The sequence below is a fragment of the Mesocricetus auratus genome, unplaced genomic scaffold (assembly GCF_017639785.1).
Source record: "Mesocricetus auratus isolate SY011 unplaced genomic scaffold, BCM_Maur_2.0 Super-Scaffold_100676, whole genome shotgun sequence".
In the NCBI taxonomy this organism is placed as follows: Eukaryota; Metazoa; Chordata; class Mammalia; order Rodentia; family Cricetidae; genus Mesocricetus; species Mesocricetus auratus.
In genome coordinates this window covers 277,757-300,439 of record NW_024429266.1, presented here as the reverse complement: position 1 = coordinate 300,439, position 22,683 = coordinate 277,757, and the positions used below count along the sequence as shown (strand labels likewise).

General features: G+C 43.6%; 1 protein-coding gene across 2 annotated transcripts; it reads left to right on the top strand.

Annotated features, from left to right (window-relative positions):
- Window positions 1-592: 592 nt before the first annotated feature.
- Window positions 593-20,940, top strand: Cd34 (CD34 molecule). Of its 2 annotated transcripts, none has more exons than XM_013122641.3 (8): window positions 593-866; window positions 9,082-9,255; window positions 9,885-10,144; window positions 11,585-11,665; window positions 17,980-18,136; window positions 18,370-18,422; window positions 18,612-18,776; window positions 19,330-19,472. In XM_013122641.3, the coding sequence occupies exons 1-8, from the start codon at window positions 788-790 to the stop codon at window positions 19,342-19,344; spliced, it is 984 nt and encodes a 327-aa protein (XP_012978095.1). In that variant the 5' UTR covers window positions 593-787; the 3' UTR covers window positions 19,345-19,472. The 2 variants fall into 2 exon arrangements, with proteins under 2 accessions (XP_012978095.1, XP_005082900.1); XM_005082843.4 differs by lacking the exon at window positions 19,330-19,472 and adding an exon at window positions 19,478-20,940 and having other exon boundaries at window positions 596-866.
- Window positions 20,941-22,683: the final 1,743 nt, after the last annotated feature.

Genomic DNA, 22,683 nt, shown 5'->3' with positions numbered 1-22,683 from the left:
CAGAGACTTAGATTCAGGGTTGAAGAGGAGACTTTGGAGAGAAGCCATCCTGGGTGCTGTGGAGTAGCTCTGCTATCTTTGTGGTATTGGTAACTGCTACGATCGGACTAGCTGGGAAAATATGGATGGTCACAGCAAAATTAATACAGATTCTGTAGATTTTGCTGGAAAAATAAGTGTAAAACCGAGAGATGAGAGTGACAGCAAAAGAGCTATGGGTCAAGTGACTGTTATTGTCCTGCTCGCTTTTAACACACAGTACAGACTCTACTGTGACTATCACTTAAAGGCGTCTTCGGATTTGTGTTATTTCCTGATTAACTGAAAACCTTAGTTGTGTAAACTCAGCCTCACAGTGGCCTCCTACTACATTTAAAACTTGAAAATAAAGAAAACAGAAAGGAGAAACTTGACCCTGCCCAGACGCAGTCTCGTTGACACAGGGTTAAAAGTGAAGTAGAGGAGTTCGAAGACCTACTATCCAGATCTGCCCACTTAGTCAGCGGCTGGCCTTTGGCAGCTTTCCAAATCATCTGTCTACAGCCCCAACCTCGTTGCTTAGGTCCTGGGCCTCTGGGTTGACCGGGAACTCACGTTGGCAGCAGCCAAGGAGAGGGGCCGGCTCCGCCAAGACACAACAGGGAGGGGATAAGCCGGCATCCCCCACCCCCTCCGGACAGGGAGCAGGGGAGGAGAGCCAGTATCCCCCACCCCTGCGCAGGGCGGAGGAGCGCGTCCCGCGCCCGGCGCCTCCTGCACCGACGCATCTCCGGAGCGGTGCGCGAGAATGCAGGTCCACAGGGACGCGCACGCGGGGCTCCAGCTGCCATGGGGCTGGGTGGCTCTCTGCCTGATGAGTCTGCTGCGTGAGTATTAACCGCTGAGGGTCAGGCTATGGGTGGGGAGGAGGGAAGACCCTTAGCTTTTAACCTCACCTGGGAACCCGTCCCTGGAGCTAGGTGTGAGCTTACTCTGATAGCTGGGAGATGCCAGCTAGCTGCTCATTGCCTGGCTGGAGGTGCAAAGCTCAAAGTTGGAACGCAGATGGAAGGAAGGAAAAGCTCTGTAACTGCCCTTGATTCAGAAAGGAAGGGCCCACAATGGGCCCCAGGGAAGAAGGGTCCAGCCACCCTTTGTTCCCAGGACATGGACTTAAAGAATGTGTGGGGGTAACCATCCCAATTAGGGCCAGGAGACCCTTAAAGAAGACTGAGGGATGTTAGTGGAGGAGTTTGGAATAAAAAACAAGCTGAGAAAAAGAAGGAAAATTTTTTTAAATTTAAGATTAGAAAGCTAAACTAGCGTCGCCCCTGCAGACTCCATGCAGTTGCTAGTGGGAGGTGGTTTGGTGTACACACCAAGTCCTTCTGCTTACCAGTCTTCACCCTGCACAAACCCACACTCATTACTCTTTGGAATTTTCTTGCCCTGCTTAACTTCAGATTCTAAAGCTAGTGGGCAGGCCAAGACACCTCCTTCTGCCCACACATACTCTTACTTATTAAGCTCTTCCTCTCCTTTGGTTGACAAAAAGACAGTATTCACCCAGTTTATAGCAAACTGGGATTGCATTGGAGGGTGCTGTTCTTCATCCCTTAGAGGTTCTTAATGCTGGGTTTTATTCATTTTGCTTCTAGCCCTTTGGGGCTCCTAAATCCCCATTGTACATCTTAAAGACCACTCACCACGGCTCTGCTGAGTGACCTGGATCTGCCCACAAGACCTTGTTGTTCCCAGTCTCCTGTGCTATTGTCTTTGAGTCCATCCCAAAGAGATCTGGCTGAGAAGTTGAATTAGGTTCTGGAATCACATGATTGGCAGCCCTGGACATGCCCTTTTAGATGGGGGTAAAACTTGCTGAAGACTGAAATGCCCCGAATGATGCTATACTATGCCTTCATAGCACAGGTGGCTGGCCATGGGCTGGATGGAGTTCTTGGATGCTCTCTTGGTTACTTACTTCAGCAGTGATCCAGGCTGGGGTGGAGTGCTGCCTTTTCTTATTTCCTCAGCTGGCCCAGGTCAACAATGTCTTGAGCTGAAGAGGTGGGAGTAAAGAGCATAAAAGCCTCTGTAAACCTTGGGCAAATACACTGAGAATATCAGTGTCTCAGCTTGGGGGTAAAGGGCAGGGCAAGGGCCACCATTCCCAACCCAGCCAGACTTCATGGGTTAGCCAAGGCTTTGCACTTTTTCCAAGAACTTCATAGGGTTTGTGTTAGATTCTTTTGTTTGTTAATACTGTTATTTCTGTCCTGGGATACATTGTGGAATAAATTAAACCAAAGACTGTATGTAATTAAAAATGCCCCCAGTAGACAACAGCAAAAATTCAGTGCTGCTATTACTGGAAATTTTGGTGTAGAATGGGAATTCATTCTGAAGAGATAGGTCTCTTCTGTCCCTGTGAGAAGCTAGTATAAACGCCTACTAGCCCACCACTAGTGAGACAAGAGAGATTAGTGACCAGAGTCTGGGTCGTGGCTGGGGACCACCAGCCAACACTTTCATACTCCAGATGAACTGGAAGCCTTTCAGGTATCTAAGGACTCTTTTGACCTGGGTATCCTTTCTCAAGGCATGTCTTACCCCCTACCCCAACACTACCTTCAGCTCCCATTCTTATTTCTTTTCTTCCTTTGGGTCCTTTGAATCTGCTGACCCCACACCTATATCCGGCTTGGGGCTACATGTAAAAGGAGGGAAAGACTTTTATCAGATATTTTCCAGAAGGGAAAGGCCTCCACCCTTTACTCCCTGCTACATGGTGAGGGAGAGAAAGAGTTTAGGGGCTGCCGAGTAAAATTCAGGGATCTGAGTGCTCTCCCCTTGGAGGGCCAAACCACACTTCACAACCTTTGCAATTACACTTCTTCATCTTGGGCTTTCCCGCCTGGTTGATAAGCAGACAAGGGCCTGGGCCTCTTTCTCTTATCCCTTTGGCCCCACCCCTTGGGCCAGTTCATTGAGTTGCCCTTTCTTTTCCTGAGTGGTCTTTGTCTCCCAAAGTCCAAGGCAAGAAGTGCCAAATTGCCGCAGATAAAGTTGGCCACGGAGTCGTAGAAAAGCAAACAAAAAAGAGAAGCCGACTCCACTGCTTATGAACTTGCCTGATTTTCTTTGGCTTTGTGTTTGAGGACCTGGGCTTACAATCAGGGCTTCCCAGCCCCAGGCTCCAGTACCTGGACTTCCCTCTCTCATTGACTTTGACTCACCTAACTAAATGTCCTGTAATGTGGCAAACTAAAAATGTGAAGGCATGGGAAAAAAAAAAACCAACACAAATTCATCTCTAAAAGAAATGTTCCCAGTGGCCAGGGGAGAATCTACATATTTTGAGAGGGGATTTGATGTTTCTGATGATAACATTTTCTTCTTACGTTGGCTAAGTAAAAAAAAAACATAATGTCTTTAAATTTGCCCTCAAGGATCCTGGTTGTGCTACAGGGAGAATGGTACATGCATCTTGGGGTGGAGTGGGGTAGGGATCCAAACAAACTAGGAGGCCTGGCAAGGTACACTTCCCTGGACCTACACTTGGGAAAGGCAGGGAATGAATCATTTCCCTAATGATGCAAAGGAAAAGGCCTCCTGGCTTAACAGGGAAGTCTGCTACTTCCTGGAGTGGAAAACAAAAGTGAGCCTCTTAGAGAAGTGGTATCCCTAGGTAGTTTGCTCCATTGCTTAAGAAAATGTGTAAACGGGTCTTTGGGTAAGGAATCTTAGAGCCCTAGACAAACTCTGAATGTCCAAAGGCAGGCAGGAGGCAGAGTGGTTATGTGGAAAGTAGTCTTGTTTTGTGGTAGGTTAAGAGACAAAAGGCAGAAGGACGCCACAGCCCAAGGTGAACACAAAAGGGGGAGGCTTCTGCAGAGTTGGAGGACTTAAAGGAGATTTCTTATAGAATAGCTACATTAGCACAGCACTGACTAACATTTCAAGGTTGTGCCTCTTCCACTGCTCTGTAATTTATTCCATACTTTCTAACCTCTGGCAAAAGCTGCCCAGGTATACCAGGTTTGCCTGAGAAGGACTCAGGCTGACTGAACTGCAGAAGTGACATCAGTTATCAGAGCAAGGCACTGAGCTGGCATCCAGGAGTGGGTAGCACCAGAAAAATGAAAGAAAGGCAAGTGGGAGAAATGTAGGCCCCTTGGAGGTCCAGAGGCGTGGAGGGATGAAGACAAGCTATTTGACTATAATGGGGAAATCTCAATGTAGTGAGGATGCTCCTGCCAGTTCCTGAGGATGCCTCTGCCTTGCCTCTGAGCTGAGGAAAGCTTCTGGCAAGCCCTATGTTCTAGCCCAACAACAGCTCAGACTCAGGGTCATGGCAGGTATGAAGGGGCCTGAATAAGATTTTTCTGAATATTCATTTACGTCGTGAGTTCATCCCGTTAAAAATAATAATAATATCTGCCGTAAATTAGTTTCCTGTATTGCTGTGAAATTAGCCTTTCTCTGACTTGTAACCATTGTCCTGTTTCTGTTCTTTGGATTGTCCCAGGATGAATTCAGTCTTCATGAAAATCCCTAAAGACTTGTCTAGTCAGCCCCACTCCTGGAGAGATTTGTGTAAATCACAACAATGCTAAGGCCTTAAGGGTGGGAGAGAATCAAATCATCCCTTATTCTGTGTTTTCTTTGAACTTAGTGATCCTTTACCTTCCCCTGGTGCTTAAGGGGAAAATGCATGTACTATGAAAGTGAAATTAGTCTACAAGAGGGTTATTTACAAAGTTTTCCTGTGAAGGGCAAAGCAGAAAGCATCTCAGGCTTAGGGTCTGGATGTGGCTTCTGAGGCATATGACAGACACTTTATCTTACTTTATGACACTTGAAAATGTAGATGACATTCTTGACTGACTGACTGGCCACACTCTATCAACCTCAAAGCAGAATCTGTCCTAGTTTGCCAACTCCTGATTTGGATGAAATAAAACCATATCTTTAGCAATGTGACTTGGATTGCAGAATTTTCCTCATTATATGGAGAAACTGGATACCTTTAGCGCAGTCACTCCCTAATTTATACAGAGAATTAGGATCAGTAAGATGGTTCAGTAGGCAAAAGCGCTCGCCATGCATGTTGATCCCCAGAACCCAAGTGGTAGAAGAGAAATGACAGCAAGTTGTCCTCTGACATCTGTGTGTGCTGTGGCGCATCCTTGCCTGTCCTCACACCTCCCTCCCTCCACCACCCCCACAATAATAATAAACTACAGAGCATCAGAATAAGACGAGGAAGCTATAGGTGGTGAGTGTGAGCAGTACAGCTCAACCCAGTTGCTTATCCTAACGCCCCAGGATCTGCCAAGCATCCTGAGTAAAACACACATATGAAAAAAAAAGGCTTGACATTCAAGAAATTTATAACTTAAGTGAGGTGACAGTTAAACCTCTCCTGAGGAAGCAACTTGTGTGACTTTGTGCCAGATGAGTGACAGAGATAAGTAACTGATCTGGAAAAGCAGAAGGAAGGGCCTTTCCATGATGACAGTCATGGACCAGACAGTCTGGCTGCTTTGTATTTCCTCACCTTCTTTGTTTTTGAAAACAACCAGGAGACAGGGCCTACTTTGATCCCATTTTACTGGAGAAGTTTGAAAGTTGCTGTGGAACCACACAGTCAGAGCACAGGAGAGAAAGGGGCACTACAGCCCCTATCTGCAAGGCATGGCCTCTTTGTCTCTGGGTAGTTCTGCCTTCAAATCGGTGGTCCAGTGGCTCACCAGGAGTGTGACTTTACCTGAGATAAATTCAGGAAGGCTGGACACCTAGGAGCTGGCTGAGGATGTGATTAGAAAATGGCATTAGGAAAAAACTAACACGAGTTGGCGTGGTGGTGTACCACCCATAGCTAAAGCAAGTTACATAAAGTGTCACTTAGCCTGGGCTATATGACACCCTATCTAAAAAAAAACACACCCCCAAAACACTGAAGCTAAGGATATCTGAAAAAATTAGACCAAGAACGTATGGAAACTTGGCTATCTAGGTAATAACTTACTGAATATCTTAGAATATGTAACCCTTTAACAAAACGGAATCTCCAGTTTACTAGTGATAAGTAGATGTATTACATATACCCCTACCCTAAGACTTTAACTTTTGTGACTCAAATGGATCATGAAAATAAGGTGGCTTTGTTGCAGTCAGTGGCGTGATTAATACATATCGAGGCATTTATTTCTGCTTAATGTGACTATAAATGACTCCAGATCAGTATGGGTTTGATAACGTAGGTCTGCTTTTAATTTAGAAATTTCAATTTCTTAGTTTTCAGCTGTTGCCTTTCCCTATTTGTTTCTAATTTTCAACTTTTACTGGAATATCAAAGTAACCAGGCTTATTAATACTGTACTTGAAAATAATTTCTTCTAAGTAAGTACCCGTAAGGTCAGTGAATGAATTTTACTACATAAATTATGTTACATCTGTTGGTGTCTTAAGATTCTCAGTTATTAGCTTCCCATTTAATAACTTGTTTCCTGTCTTGCTCTAAGTTTACTGAACAGATTGATAGAAAGAAGCTGGAAAGATGACACAGTGGTTGAGAGCACTTGCTGATATTGCAGAGGATGCAGGTTTGGTTCCTTGCACTCGCTTGCTAGCCTACAACCATCTGTAACACAAGTTCCAGGGCATCCAACCTTTTTCTTCTGGTCCCCTTGGTCATACATGTGGTAGACATAGATACATATCTACTAGAACAACTTGTCAAGTACAGTCTTTGAGATGGCGTAGGACAGACTAGGAATACATTCAGGAGCCGTGTTTTTCGTAGTTCTGAGTTATACTATCTTTCCTGATGGGTGAGAGAAGGACTCTTCCTCACATCCTTATGGAATGAAGGAAAGGTTTCCTTAGTTTTCCCGCATCTGAAAGGCCTTCAGTGAGTGTAGGCTGTCCTTATTCCTTTCTAGAATGGGAGCCAGAAGTTCAGAGGAAGAAGGCCAGGTTTGATGGCTTAAGGTAGTAGACAAAGAGACACATAACCAGTCTTAGTAAAGCCTTCCTTTGTGACCCACTAGTTCTGCAAAACTAGTTCTGCTGAGGCCCAAGGATGCACTCACAGTAGGGTCTGTGCTGTGGGCCCGGAGTGGCTCCTGACCTACGCTAGTTCTTACGTTAGCCCTCCACTTAGCCTTGCCTTCTACCCCTGTTCTTTGTCACATTTTGTAGTCTCATGAGCTTTGCAGACTATCCTAGGTTTGGAGCTACACATCTGAGGTTGGGTCCTCTTTTCATTTTCAGTCTGGCCAAAGGGTAGGGGGTGGGGATGAGACTGCTACAGCCTGGATCCCATCCCCAGTGGGTCCATAGATGACTTGGATCTGGAGTTGATTCGCTGTTCTGGAGCAGGCACCTCTATCTTCAGAACCAGCAGCGGGTCTCTCTTCACATCTGGAAAAGTTCAAAAATGTTTGTCTGGGGTGAAGGAGGCCCCTTGGGGGAGGGGTTCAAAAGCATGACATCATTTCAGCCAGGCCCGGCTTCCTTTGGAGAAAGAAAGGGCTGGGCCAACCTAGACCAGATGGGATTCCCAGGAATTGACGTGTTTGAGTAGAGCAAAAAAAGGGTGTGGGCAGAAAGAAAGGTTTCAGAAGGGAATTTAAAGGATATCTCAGGATGGTACATTGAAAGTATGATTCCTTTAATTCAGTATCCGAATGCTATCACTCTGTAACGAATTCATGTCTTAGAGTCAAATTGGTGGGGTCCTGTCTTAAGGAAGTAGCTTAGATGACTTCAATATCTAAACTACATAGGAACGCACGAATGTCTTATTGCCTACAAAGGCTTTGAGGCTGTAGCCAGATCTTTAACAGCTACCAGAGTCAGCAAGACCCATGTTCTTTGCTGCTTGACCACATGATCTATGTTCTTTCCCTGATCAACAACAGGCCCATAGTGTGAAGGATCTTGCATGTACACATAGGACATTAATATACACATATGATAGCCCTTCTCCTTTCAAATAGTCATTCCTGGACCTTGGAGGAACACAGTGTAGTGCTGCCGTTCACCTCTAGAAGGATGAGCCATCATAGATTAATATTGGTCAGGATGTGAGCAAAGAGCCATATGAGCAAGCTGTATAAAGAATTATAGTCTCCAAAGTGTCATCTAGAAGGGAAGGCCATCCTGGTTGACTCATACAGGAGGTAGAACAGGCTTGGGACCCATAAGATACAAGGTCAAGGTTCTCCTTCCTGAGTTTTAAGGATATATAGAATAATGGGGGCAAGTGCACTCATGAAGGTATTCAGAGAATATATAGATCAAGAATCATTCTACCTTAGTAGTTTGATTTTCCTGACATTTCATGGAAAAATAGACAAACTACCTATATTCAGGGATTATTAACTGAAGTACACATGCATGAAAATATATGGTCCTAGCAAAGCCAGACCAATCTCTGTGTCTTCTTCCTTCTATGAGAAAGGATGGGAAACCAGGCCTTAGTTCTCTAGTCCCATTAAGAAGAGTTCAGCTTGTGACCTCCTGAAAAAAGTCTTCAGGTTTCTCACTGTAGTTGAATTCCTCATCCAAAAGAAACAATGAATTTGAAAGTCCTGAACTTTGAAAAAGCAAGACAGAATGAAAAAATAATTTAAGGGGATTTGTATAGAGAAAGTATGACTCCAGATTATTTTCAATAATTAGTATATTGGGTAGAGATTGATCAAAATAGAGAAGTGTGTAATCAAAGGGAGCTAGGAACATAGCCTCTCTCATATTTTCAATCCTTGTAATGTTTAAATATGTGAAATTTTATATCTTGGTATTTTGCTAAATACATTACAAACATTGCCTTCTGAGTTGTTGCAATTTTTAATTATTCGCAACATTCCTATGTTTTATAAATGCTTAGTGTATTTCCTTAGGGAAAAACCTAGTAAGGGAAACTAGTCTGATGTCCAGGAGTTTATTATTAATGTTTCTTCATTGTGAGGGGCAGCAGGAATGTTCCAGGCAGATTTACCTAAAGTCAAGAAGTTGAATCAGGTGTTGTCATGAGGCTCCAAGGTCAGGTTCTGACTTTTCCTTATTTCCCTGTAACCTTTGGGCCCACAGATCTAAACAACTTGACCTCTGTTGCCACGGAGTCTACTACTCCAGGAATATCTCCATCAATTCCTACAAATGAGTCCACTGAGAAAACTACCATACCTAACATTCCTGGAAGTACCAGCTCCAGCTCCTACTTCTTCCCTCAGGACAGCAATGAGACCACACCAGCCATCTCAGGTAACCAGAAGTACTCAGTTAGTATAGCCTGCTCTCCCACCACAGATGGGGTCACAGAAACCAATACTTCATGCAAGGCTACTCAGAAATAAGTTCTACGTGGCTTTCTCTGTGCTGGCAACATTTGTAGACCACACATGACCAGTGGGTCCTGAAAGGACTGATTCTTGTATTTATGCTAAATTCGGCTGGTAAAAGAAAGGATCAGATTGGATTCCATGGATGGATGTTTCTGTTCTCAATGATGGAAGATGATCTGGGATCAAATTGTAGGTCTTTTACTTCTGTAGGACAGAATCATTTTCACTTTCAGAGTTGGAGGGCACCTTTGATACATTCTAGATCATGTATGTCCAATCTGATACCCGAGGGCCTCATGAATCTCAGGTTAGCTATGAGGGAGGCCCAATGTATTTGTAGATGACAACATGTTATAATGTTGTTTTATATTATGGCTACGGTTCCAACAGCTAGCTGGAAATGAATTGGGCCAGGGTTAAGATGTGAAGTAACTGACCTCACTAGAATCCTTTTCTGTGCAGAAATTCATGATAGTACCACAAGTGCAATTGTGTTTCTGAGTGTATTCTACAGATGCATACATACATTTGCGTTTTGGTGTATTCCAGAGACAACGGTCAACTTTACTGCTACCTCTGGGATTCCTTCAAGCTCTGGAACCACACAAACTTTTGTGCAACCTGAGACATCCCCGACCGTCACAGTGCCCACCACTTCAGACAATGCTCCCACCTCAGAGATGACGTGGAAGCCCAACGTGACATCTGTAAATGTTTCTGATTACTCAGCTAATATCAGTTCTGAGATGACACCAACCACTAACTCATATGCATACACTTCATCTTCTACTGCCCCAATTACCATCAAGGTGAGTGAATTGGGCCCAAAATGGCAGATTATACCTCACTCTCTATCCCAGTGCTCATACCAGTCAGTGAGATTTGGGTCATCTTGGAAGAACATGGAATATGTAATTTATGTATTGCTAGAAAGACTAGACAGGAGGAAGATAAGGAGGAGACAGTTCAGTCTGGTGAGCAGTCTGGCCTTGCTTTGGGTTTTGCATTTTGGGGAGATTCTCAGAGATCCTTCTAGTTCTGTGGTTCTTCAGAGACACCATTTCCTTTTGGGAGTATTTGGATCTGTCCCCTGTGTGCTTGGGTGGCCTTTCTTAAATGTGTAGGGAAAAGTGTTCCTGACATATGGGAGAGCTTAGTGGATCACAGAACAACAGTGAGGATGTCATCTGCAGAGGTGAGAACTGGACACATGAGGGATGGTGAATTTTGTCTGACCTGCTTGGCCTTGAGTCTGTGGCAGTCAACAGCTTTCAGACTGAATGAAGGGCAGGAAATATGAAGACCTGAGGACAGGCACGAGGGCCTGGTTGTTGTTTGTTTGTTTGTTTTTAAAGAGGTAGCAAATGAATGAGGAGACTCCTTAGGGGCCAGGAGGAAAACAGGTGTCACCAACAGCTGCCTGACTACCCCATTGTCTGTGTGCAACTGACTGAAGGAAAAAAACAACAACAGAATAATTTTCTCTTTTCCCTTTTAAGCATCACCCAAGCCAGTCACAATGTCAAATAGCATCTTGCTTATGGTCCAGGATAGTAACAAAAGGCTTCATTCCCTCACTGGGACCTTAATGAGATGGGAGCAAACAATGCAGCTACACACTGAGTGCCCTTAATCTGAAAATCTTGGGTCCAGGTTTTTATCTTGGCACATTTACTTTGATTTTAGAATATATAACGAGAGATCTTGAGGATAAGACCCAAGCCAAAACATAGAGCTCATCTGCTCTTCATATATACCATGCACATAATTTAAAGGTCATTTTATATCACACTTTTCAATAATTTCAAGAGTTTGTAGTATGTGTTTCCCACTTGCAGCATCATATTGAAGATTAGAAAGTTTTAGATTTTCAAACATTTTATATTCTGAAATTTTCAGATTAAGGGTGCTCAATTTCTACTGCAAATCTCACCAGGCATGTTTGAAATCACAGCAACCAAAAGGCTGAAGCAGGACGATTATGAGTTGAGACCAGCCCAGGTTACAAAGCTACATAGTGAATTCTGGTCTAGCCTGAGCTATAGAGTAAGTCTGTGTCTTAAAAAACAAAAAAACAAAAAACAAAAACAGTAGTTAAATAAACAATGTAAATCCCTAGCCCTCTGAGAACTTTTAAATATCCTTTTTCCTAAACTTTTTAAGAGAGTACCTTGCCATAAAAGAGGTGGGGGGGGGGGAATGAGGGGCACGGGTACTTGCATATTGACTTTGTTTTTGTTTTCATATAGGGAGAAATCAAATGTTCAGGAATTCGGGAAGTGAGATTGGCCCAGGGCATCTGCCTGGAACTAAGTGAAGCATCTAGCTGTGTAAGTCTGCCTCAACCCTATCCCTCTCACTCCCACCAATCCTTTTGAACACCTGAAGCCATCTTGGATTGGCTTCACTTGAGTAAGTTGTCTGGGAGCTTGGCAGGGCCAGACTATTTCCAATATTGAGCCTTGGATTTGGACAATAAGAGGCCCCATCTGGTGAGAATAAAAGGCAAAAACAACTTTAAATAAATTTTGTTATTTGATGTCAGATTTAAAATTGTTTTATATTAAGAAAGTCCTTGTCATTGTTCAGGTATTAACCAGCCAACTAAAATTCAAATGATTTTTATTATTTATATGTAATTCTTTAATACACACTGAACTTATTCTGGTATTTATATTACATTTTTATATGACCTGGTCATATACTCCAGAAATACTTTATTTGTTCAGAGATACTTTATTATGCTTTTGTCCAAATTAAGTTTGTTGTGCCTTTACATTACAGTGCTTTTAATAACAAGCAAGCCAGATCTTTCCTAATTATACCATAAAAGCATGCTTTTCAACTTTATTTTTTAGAAAATCCTTGGAGGCATCTGTCAAGAATCTTCCACCCCCCCAAAAAAAAATCACACAAATTTGAATAGGAACTTGCTGAAGTCCTTCAGTTTTTCCTAGCCTTATTTTGTATCATTCATCACCTGTTTTAATTTTAAAATGTTTCCATATTGGTCCCCACCGCCCCCTACAACATATATTTCCCCCTATGGGATAGAACCCAAGGCTGTTTAGATGTTAGAAAATTATTGGAGTCTGAATATTTACCTTAAATTTGTGTCTTTCTTGAATCTGCTAATTCTAGGAGATTCTTGGTTCTTTTTCATTTTTTACATGAACAGCAAATTATCTGCTATGGTGTGTTATTTTTCTCATTCTTTTTAGAAGTAGTGATTCTCATTTCACTTTCTTGTCAGACTGCAATGGTCAGAGTGTATATGGCATGGTGTGAATTTTCCTGTGTTTACAATAAATCCTGTTTCCTGGTAGTAACAAGACCCTGGAGTAAGGATAGAGGTGAAGGGAAAAAGTGCTGTTTTCTTTTACAGTAAAATGTTTTCTTATGGGAATGCAGTGAGGGGAACCTTGTAGGTAACAGTTGAGCTGACTGCATGGTTTGGACAGACTTTAGGCTGTAGAGGACATGCCTTACCTATTTTGGCTATTCAAATGACTGGTTTCTTACTTATAGCTATCAGGCGGGTACCTCTGCCTTATAAATCTTTTAAAACTGCATATTAAAAGGACCATTTAACTTAGAGAACTTGAAAATGGCAGAAATCATAAAGACACAAGTTTGCAGGAGGAAATAACTCCATGAAGTTTTCAAAAACATTTAGGGTTAACGTAAATAGACAATGTACGAGCAATAGGTAATGTGTGTCTGGTGCCAATTTTTAACTTCACCATTTAAAGATAAAAAATAAAACCATCCCGTCTTTTTAATTTTACCTGTCATTTTGATGCAGTATTTATTTAATTTTAGCATCACATAGGTCTGTGCTAGAATGCTAGTTCATTGTGCCCAGGTTTTAGAGACAGCTCAGCTACAGAGCACTTTTCATATTAGTCTGCTGTTCTCTGGACCCTGCTGTTCTCAGGGTCCTTGTTTAAGACAAGTGATATTCCAGAGAGAACTGCTCTTTCTACCTGTGGTCTATGCTGTTAGTCTGCTGCCCGCTCATCTACTGTAGATACTTGAGTTTTTCCACCTTTTGGCTATTGTGAATAAAATGGCTATGAACACTAATATGGACATGTTTTTGGCACCCTAATAGAAAATCTTTGGTAAATACCTATCTGTAGAATTGTTAACTCATGTGGTAATTCTACTTTTCATTCTACTTTTCAATTTTAGAGGAACTACCAAACTTTTGTTTGCATTCCTGGAGACTGAATCCAGACCTTTGCACATGCTAAGGCAGCTATCGCTGAGCTACACTCCAGTCCATCTCACTGTTTTTGTTTTTTGTTTTTTATAGTGACTGCACCATTTAACGTTTCTGCCAAAAGTATACAGGGCTCCAGTTCCTACGCATCCTTGTCAGTACCTGCTCCCTTCCACTCTCTGGTTTTTAAATACACAGCCATCCTAATGCATGTGAATAATTGTCTCATTATCTCATTGTGGTTTTGTTTATAGTTCCCTGGTGCTCAGTGATATTGAAAATCTTTTCATGTACTCTTTGGTCATTTGTGTATCTCTGGAGAAATATCAGCTCAAGTTCTTTGCTATAAATACAGTGTTTGGAACTACTTTATCTATTCAGTTCCATGCCTTATATGTACTATTTATATCCATACAATTTGAAGATGAAACTGTTTGGGCAATTTTATTACCTTTTCAAAGTTTATATCTACTCGGTTCACTCACATTACCTACTTACACATTATACCAGCTTCCTCTGAGGTAAGCTATTTCCAACCCTCTGATCACACGTAGCCTCTGTCTTCCTTGCCCTCCCACCCAAACACTTAAAGGTCAGTTCCCTTGCAGAAAACATCAGTTATTGATGAAGGACTAATGGAGGAAGACTGTCTATTGGAAGGGGCAATCTAACTTCTTGCCCTTAGTTTATTGTTCACTTGTTATCTGACTTGTAACAACAGTCCTTCATTATTCCACTCTCTTTAATGAAGATATGGGTTTTGCCTGCCACTGTCAGTTTTAATACAGCAAAGAATATAAAAAATTACTTGGAAATCGGTGGCTGCAGAGTGTCTTAGGTAGGGTTTCTTATTGCCATGATAAACACCATGACCGAAAGCAACTTGGGGAGAAAAGGGATGGAAGTCAAGGCAGGAACTTAAGGCAGGAACTGACACAGAGACTTGTGGTGATAGCAAAATATCATCACAGAGACCATGGAGGAGTGTTTCTTACAGGCTTGCCTGCTCCTCGCTTGCTTAGCCTGCTTTCTTACTCAATCTAGGGCCACCACCGACCTAGGAATGGTACAACCCACAATGGCTTGGGCCCTCCATATCAATCACTAGTTAAGAAAATGCACTACAGATTTGCCTACAGATAGATAGATCTTATGAAGTCATTTTCTAAGTTGAAGGCCCCTCTTTTCAAATAACCTACAACTTCTGTCAAACTGACCAAAAAAAAAAAAAAAAAAAAAAAGAAAGAAAGAAAAAAGAAATAAACAACGGGAGACAATTGATCCTAGAAACTTAGCAATGGGAAATATCTCAAAGACCCTTTAGAAATGTGCCCATACCCTCCTCTCTGCCACAGTAATTGATAGGCTTCTTTAGCATACTCAGAGGCGTCACAGAATTTGAGGATGCGCCTCTAGAAGGGTTAGATGACACTATTTTTTAAAGGAACTCCTGTGCACAGATGCAGTTAGAAACTCCTAAATGTGACTATCATGAACAAAATGGTGCGGCTGTGGTTTCTTCCTGCCTACTCTCTCATGATGTTTGTCTCTTGGGGGGAGGATGTTTATCCCGAACATCCGGAGAAGCATTGTGTTTTGTTCAGGATCCACCTGCTTTTTTCCAGCCCAAACACAATTAACTGAAGCTGGTAAAATCCAGAGTAGGAGGCGGGTCACACTGTAATGCCTTGAATTTAATCCAAGAAACTAACCATGCAGTGGAGAGACTCCAGGTAGAGGCCAACCAGTTGGGATGTTAGGCTGAACATGTCCTTGAGTTGTTTTGTTTATTTGGCACAATAAGTGCAGTCCGGTTTCAAAATTACATAACATGCACCCTCACCCTCACTACATAGGCACTTGGGAGTCTTAACAGTTTAGTCAGAGGGAAATGACAACAGTAAGAAGATGATCACAATTTGGATCTCTAGGTGATATATCAAGAACTGTAATTATTAGTAAGAATAGTAATAGATGCTGTTTTTACCAATCAGATCCTTATGTGTTAAATATTTTTATACATCACTGCAGTGGTCACCATACAACCAGTTTAGAACTGAGGAATCGGAACAGACTTTATGATGACTTAAAAAAGATTTAGAAAATTGGAGAGCAGGAATTAATGTCTAGTTTGTCTAAGATGGGAGTGGCTTCCTAGAAGACATGGAATTTGAGTTGAATCTTGTAGGACGTGGAGCAAAACAGAGAAGGTAGAGTCTTTCCATCTTCTTCTAGCTGTACTTAGGCTGGGCAGACAGTCACACAACAGACTTGCTTCCATGCATTTCCCTGCCAACTTTATCTGAGCACATTGAGTTATTTCTGATAACACAATCCAGATGTGTCTTTGCCCTCTTTTGCAAGCTTAAGTGCTTTGTTATAATTTTATTGTGGTAAATAGTCTTTGTGCCTCAGTTTCTGTATAAGATGAAAGGAATAAAAGAATTACAGCACTCACTTTCTAGAGTATTGGGAGAGCCAAATGAGCCAATATGGGAAAAGCACCTAAGATAGTGCACTGGCCATAGTAACTGGCATTTATTTTAACTGCCATATGTCTACTTATATAGACAAGAGTTTTGATCATGGGGAATTAATTCATAGCTACTCCTCTTGCCTTCCACATAAGAGAAAGAAAGACAGACAGACAGACAGACACACTTTTCTTTCTTTTGTTTACATTTATTTATTATGTATATAATGCTCTGTCTGCATATATGCCTGCATGCCAGAAGAGGTCACCAGATCTCATTATAGGTAGTTGTGAGTCACCATGTGACTTGGAACCTCTGGAAGAGCAGCCAGTGCTCTTAACCTCTGAGCCATCTCTCCAGCCACCCTGCCACCACACACACACACACACACACACACACACACACACACACACACACACACACACATTTTCTGACAGTGTTTTACTATCAGGGCTTGCTAAATGTTAGAATGGCTGAATATTATCAAAGTGCAGCCTCTTAGCACTGGAGAATGGGGGAAGGTCCCATTTTGTTTGGCTGCTTTAGATTCTGTGGGAGACCTGTCCCTCCTCTTCTTTGAGGAAGCAAACATTTTAACTAAAGACTCACAAAGAGTCCAGACTCATTGTGTGTAGTCTTCCCTCTAACCTGAGAAGCATGGTACCATGGGAGGTGCTTTGCCCAAGTGGAGGACTTGTAAGGCCAGCCATGCCTTGCTGGCCTCACTTGTGCCCAGTTATTTTCCTACTGCTGTCTGAAATCCCCCAGGGTCTAAGGCTAATCTTGACTTTGTCTGGTGTTGGCCCAAAGGAGGTTTTCCTACCTAAGATCTCAATAGAAGGAAAATACCCAGGATCCTTTCCAACTGTGAAGACCTCTGTACTACACCATGGGCAGCAGACCTGCATCCAGACATTGAACCTTCTCCAGAAGGCTCAGGTCTGATGATAGTTACAAGCTCCAGGAGTTTTCCCCTAACAGAAATGCTGCCGTGTCCATGAGGCATTTCCTCCTCTGACATCTGCCATCAAAACTGGACAAGAGTCTTGGTTTGGGTTGTCTAAGAGAGGCCACTGTGGTGGGAGGGGAGACTCTATAGTAAGCTCAGGGCAGTGGGGAAGCCCATTCTGAAGGACAGAGCCGGGGCCTCCAATCAGTGCTGTTCCTGAGACTCAGCTGCTAAAAATGATGGAGGTTTATCTTCTGAGTTCCTGAGTCTTGTGGACCAGTCAGCAACCTGAAGGAGGACCTGGGAACTTCGTTAAACTGTCTTCAATGCCTTCAATGAAAACACTGTGTCGTTGTGATCAGGGCTTGCTGACATGGGAAGACGCTCCAAGGTGCCTGTGTAGTCAATACTCACAGGCTTTCTCTCTCCTCCTTTCATTTGTTGGCTTTTTTTCTATCATTTAGAGCCATTGTAACCTTAAAGCAAAGGATTTTTCTTAGTTATTAATTTGTATTAAATATTGCATTGCTATGTTGGTGGTGATTTTGAATTCAGTCTGAGCAGCACGCATATATAGGCAATTATTGAATAAGAAAATATTTCCTGCTTGTATGTACATGTCTTATTTCTTTCTTACGATGTTTTTGCACATAATTTAGCACTGTTGTTTTAAGTTGGAATTCTAGAAAGGATTTCTTGTGGAAGGTATAATAGTGTGACTTGAATCAATTCTTTTTTTTTGTTTGTTTTTTGGTTTTTTGAGAAAGGGTTTCTCTACAAAGCTTCTGAGCCTGTCCTGGTATTCGCTCCGTAGCTCAGGCTGGCCTGGAACTCACAGAGATGTGCCTGCCTCTGCTTCCCAAGTGCTGGGATTAAATGTGTGCACCACCACTGCCTGGTTTGAATCAGAATTCTTATCTGAGACTCTGGATAAGGTTCAAGATTACTAGTAATTTCATCTCTTGGTTTTTCTTTTATTTTTTTTCTGTCTTCCAGGATGAATTTAAGAAGGAAAAAGGAGAAGGTCTAACCCAGATACTGTGTGGAAAGGAGGGGACTGAGGCCGAAGCCAGTGATAATGTCTGCTCCTTGCTTCTAGCCCAGTCTGAGGTTAGGCCCGAGTGTTTGCTGATGGTCTTGGCCAATAGCACAGGTAAGGGCCACTTTGGGGCATGGTGTTGGCTAGGACTGAGCTTAAATGGGGTTCGTGTTAGAAGATCCTGGTTGGAGCTACTATACCTCACCTTCAGAAACCACAGGTCCTGGGAAGAAAGGTCTGGATGAAAAGCGTCACTGGATAAAGGAGCTTCTAGGACAAGATGGGAGGATAGCTCAAGATGAGCTGGACTAGCTTTTAGATTTAGCAACCCCTGTTTCTAATTCTAGAACTTTCCAGCAAACTCCAGCTTATGGAAAAGCACCAGTCTGACTTGAGAAAGGTATGTTCCACAAGATGATGCATCTCAGGGGGAGCACTGGGCCAGGAGAGGAGGGAGGTGGCTATCTCTTCAGGCACCCTCTTCCCACCCTCTAACAGTCCGCATCAGGGATATGGAGTGTTCTGGGCTTCTCACTAGAACTCCTTTTCCACAAGTGACATGCTGCCATTTGTCTGCTTCTCCCTTAAGCTGGGGATCCAAAGCTTCAATAAACAAGATATTGGGAGCCACCAGAGCTATTCCCGAAAGACTCTGATTGCATTGGTCACCTCTGGAGTCCTGCTGGCCATCTTGGGCACCACTGGCTATTTCCTGATGAATCGTCGCAGTTGGAGCCCCACAGGAGAAAGGCTGGTCAGTTCTGGGGTGTGGGGAAAAGCAAATAACGAAGTTAATGAACTTCTGGGGAGGCCCATAGATACCATGAAAAGGAGAGGGAGAAATACCACAAAGGATATTTCTGACATCAGGATAGGCATGCATGAACGACATTGTATCTACAAAAGAGTAGGAATGAGATGCAGAAAATGGGGAGAAGGGTAAAATGGAGAAAGCCCTCCCACTAGTCATTGTCACAGCTGATGATTTATGTCATCTGCTCATTTTGTCCTGGGTAGTTAGTTCATCTGGGTAAAAGAGAAGAGACTTATTTTTGAATATGCTTACTTGTAAACATATTCAGTGCCCTGTGGGTGCCAGTTTGCTCCCAAGCATGTGACATATGGAAGGAATATCTACTCTTGACGTGTTCTGGATAGAGGGAGGGACAAGGCTGAAGTCTGACTCTTGCCAATGACTGGTGTCTACTGGGGAGGCTCTTCTGTCCCTGAGACTGGTTTCTCATGGGGCTGGTTGCCGAGCCATATTGACATGGTGTGGTGCCTCTCCTCTGTCCTTTCTCCTCTAGGAGCTGGAACCTTGATGGCTGTTGGGAAGAAAAGAGCCTGCACATGTAGCTGTACCTGCCCCCCTCCTCCTACTTCCTTTGTGCTCTCCTCACAGTATCTCAGAACCCTACTTACCAGATAATACTACTTTATTTCTACACTGTCCAGGGTGAAGACCCTTATTACACGGAGAATGGTGGAGGCCAGGGCTATAGCTCAGGACCTGGGGCCTCTCCTGAGACTCAGGGAAAGGCCAGTGTGACCCGAGGGGCTCAGGAGAACGGGACCGGCCAGGCCACCTCCAGAAACGGCCATTCAGCAAGACAACATGTGGTGGCTGACACAGAACTGTGACTTGGCTGGGTGGGCAAAACTGGGTGGTATCCAGGGAAGTGGCATCTCTGCCCCTGACCTCATGCTGCCTCTAACTCGTGTCCTACCTTCTCACATCACACACACTTTAGCGACTGTTCCTAGGACTCTTCGCCTTTAGGGAGGCAGATAAACTGCCCTCTGAACCTTCAGCTCCCTGAACCCAAACTCTGACCTTGGGTCAGATTTTGATGGGGAGGAGCCTAGGCCTAGAGGAGCTGCCGAGAATGTTGGTGGCTGTGTAACATTTGCTTTGGACCCTTCCTTCCTCTTCTCTTGCCTCTTTGCGGGGACTCTTGGGAAGACGAGCTTTTCTAAGCTACAGCTTCCGGGAAACTCTTCTTTTTACTGTTTCTTCTTTCTGATTTCTTTCCCTACTTCAGGGAAACCAAGGTATTCACTGACATCTACTCCCATATAAGGATACAGCTAGAAAACAGTATATCCCTTATAACTAACTCATCAAGAGACTGTGGATTTAGTGACCAACTTCTCTTGGTCACCGGTTCCTGAATATCTGTCTACAGAGGCCAGGAAAAATTTCTGTCTGTATCTTGATACTGGGCCCCATGTTTTAAAACAACATCTCACCCGGTATCTTGGGGTCACACAGAAATTCTCATTGGTTCAGTGTAGACAGGACATTGGAACTAGACTTTGAACTGAGCCTCTTTTTTGTTTTGTTTTGTTTTGTTTTGTTCCTAGGGATTGAACCCTGAACTTCACACATATTAGGCAAGTGCTCGACCACTGAGCTATATCCTGAGCTCTCCTCCCTCTTCTTATTTAGAGACAAGGTTTCATGTAGGTGACCAGGCTTGCCTTGAGCCGGCAGGTCTTAAACTCTTGCTTTAGGCTTCCAAGTAGCTTGAATTACAGACCTGAACTACTAGGCTCAGTTGAGCTAAGCCTTCTGACCTGAGCTCTTCAGAAGAATCTTCTTGCTGTGAAGCCCCTAGCCTTCTTTAAACTCTATGATACCCCCTCCCATCTCCTGCCCTCTGACTCCCGGGGGAGCTGTGGTCTCAGCCCCCTGGTAGACTCCTTTCTGTCTGTGCCTTTTTCTAGCCTAAACCCCTTCAAGAATATAATCTTCCTCTCCTGGGGTTGACCCAGGACCCCTTCTCTTATTTTTCCAGGGGGGGGGAGGAGGGGGGTGGACAGGGATCCTGATTTCAATGAGGCTGGAAAAAGAACTTTCCAGAGATGAGAGGATTGGGTGGATTCTTTTCTGAATAAACAGTGATGAGTGAGAATAATATGATTACAGTGATGATGAAATCTGTGCTGTGACCCTATGGTACTGAGTGTGTTAGGTGACAGGGTGGTTTTCTATATCAGGCCTGGGGAGAACAGTGTGGCAGTATGGGGGAGGTCAACCAAGGAGGAGATCAGATCGGCATAGTGGGGGACAGAACTTGTGACTGTGAAATGTTCCCCTCCGTGTTGGGAGGTGGAAAGGCTAGGAGCTTTCTGTAATGGAGAGAATGGCAAGGAGCACTGCCATGGGGCTCTCAGGAGGATGAGGAACGCTGGGGGCTCAGAAACATCATTCTGAGAAGAGGGGCATGTGGGTGGCTGCATGAAGAGCACACAAAACAAAGGAAAGGATTTATGTTCTAGGTAGCCTTTGTTACCTGATCGTCCTCTAACCCAACTCATAGTATAACCAGGAAGCATATGTGAGGTCTGTTCTGGAGCTGGCCGCCAGCTCCCAGATATAGCACCCATGTGTAAGTACTTGCCCACCCCAGGGTCCAGGTGACCTGCCCCCATGCCACAGGAAGTGGAAGAGGGGTGGGTGCTGCTGGATTTTCACAGGCCTCTGGGAACATCCCTAAGTGTGTCAACAGTGCGTAGGGGGTTAAAGGCCAAACAAAGGTGGATTTTTCCTGTCTTATCTTGTCAGAGCCAGACACATACCCAACCCATTTCTTGTTGACTTTTGTTTAACTTTGCTCATAGAGACTTGTCCCTAGGACTAAGGAAGCTGAGGGACAAGGCTAGACCTTGCCCAAAGGGTGATGGCTATTGGGGGGAATCAGAGAAAGGCAAGATAGTGATTGAATATAAACGTCTAGTTAGCCTCCATTTAATAGCATCCCTTGCAATGAATTACCAGTTAAGGGTCTGACCCTGGTTAGGGGAGTCTGGAAAGTTCTAAGTACTGGGAATGGAGTCCTTGGAAACATTAGAGGGAGAAAAGATGCAACAGGAACTCAGGACCATTTTATCCTGCATTTCTGAGGATGTAGGCTTTCAGGGGAAATATTTGTATGTGCTGGGGGTAGATGGAGATCCAGCCTATGATGGCTAGATGGCTTACTCTAAAGGCCTCATTTGCTTCCTAAAGCATTTCTTTTCCACTAGGCCTGAAAATCATGATGTAGCAATGGCACCCCCTGCTGGCCATGCTGGGTTCCTACTGTTCAGCCTCAGCAATGGTAGTTTGTTGGGTTTCTCTCCGATTGTTGACCTACCCTTAACTGTAGTCCAATTTATCTCATTCATAGCACACACGCAACCACAGAAAGGTAATGACAGAAAGGATTTTAAATACGTATTCAGTTCAATTCCCTGTGTACAGCTAATCCACACCGAGGCTTTAGGAAGGTGAGGCTTCCTTTCATCTAAGCATCCTGCTCTTTTGCAGAGGCCTCCAGGTTACTTTAGTTGGGTGTCTCAATGCCAAGTGGCGTGTTTCAGACAGAGTTCGTGACTACATTTTTGCATCACTTTACCACTATGTACTGTTTCAGGACTCAAAAGCCTAGCAGGTCCTGAGCCTAGGAACAAATATGTCGGGAGGCTACATGGGTTCTTTTGCCAGAATTTCTTCTAAGCAGATAAATGACTGTCCTTCAAGTCTAGATAAGCACACTGTCCCCTTTCTACCTCTTCTAGATAAGCCAATCCCATGTTTCCTTATGGCATAAGTTCGGAGACAGGCAAACAATTTTGTGCATTTAGGATGCTATTCATTTCCTTATAAACCTGCTCAT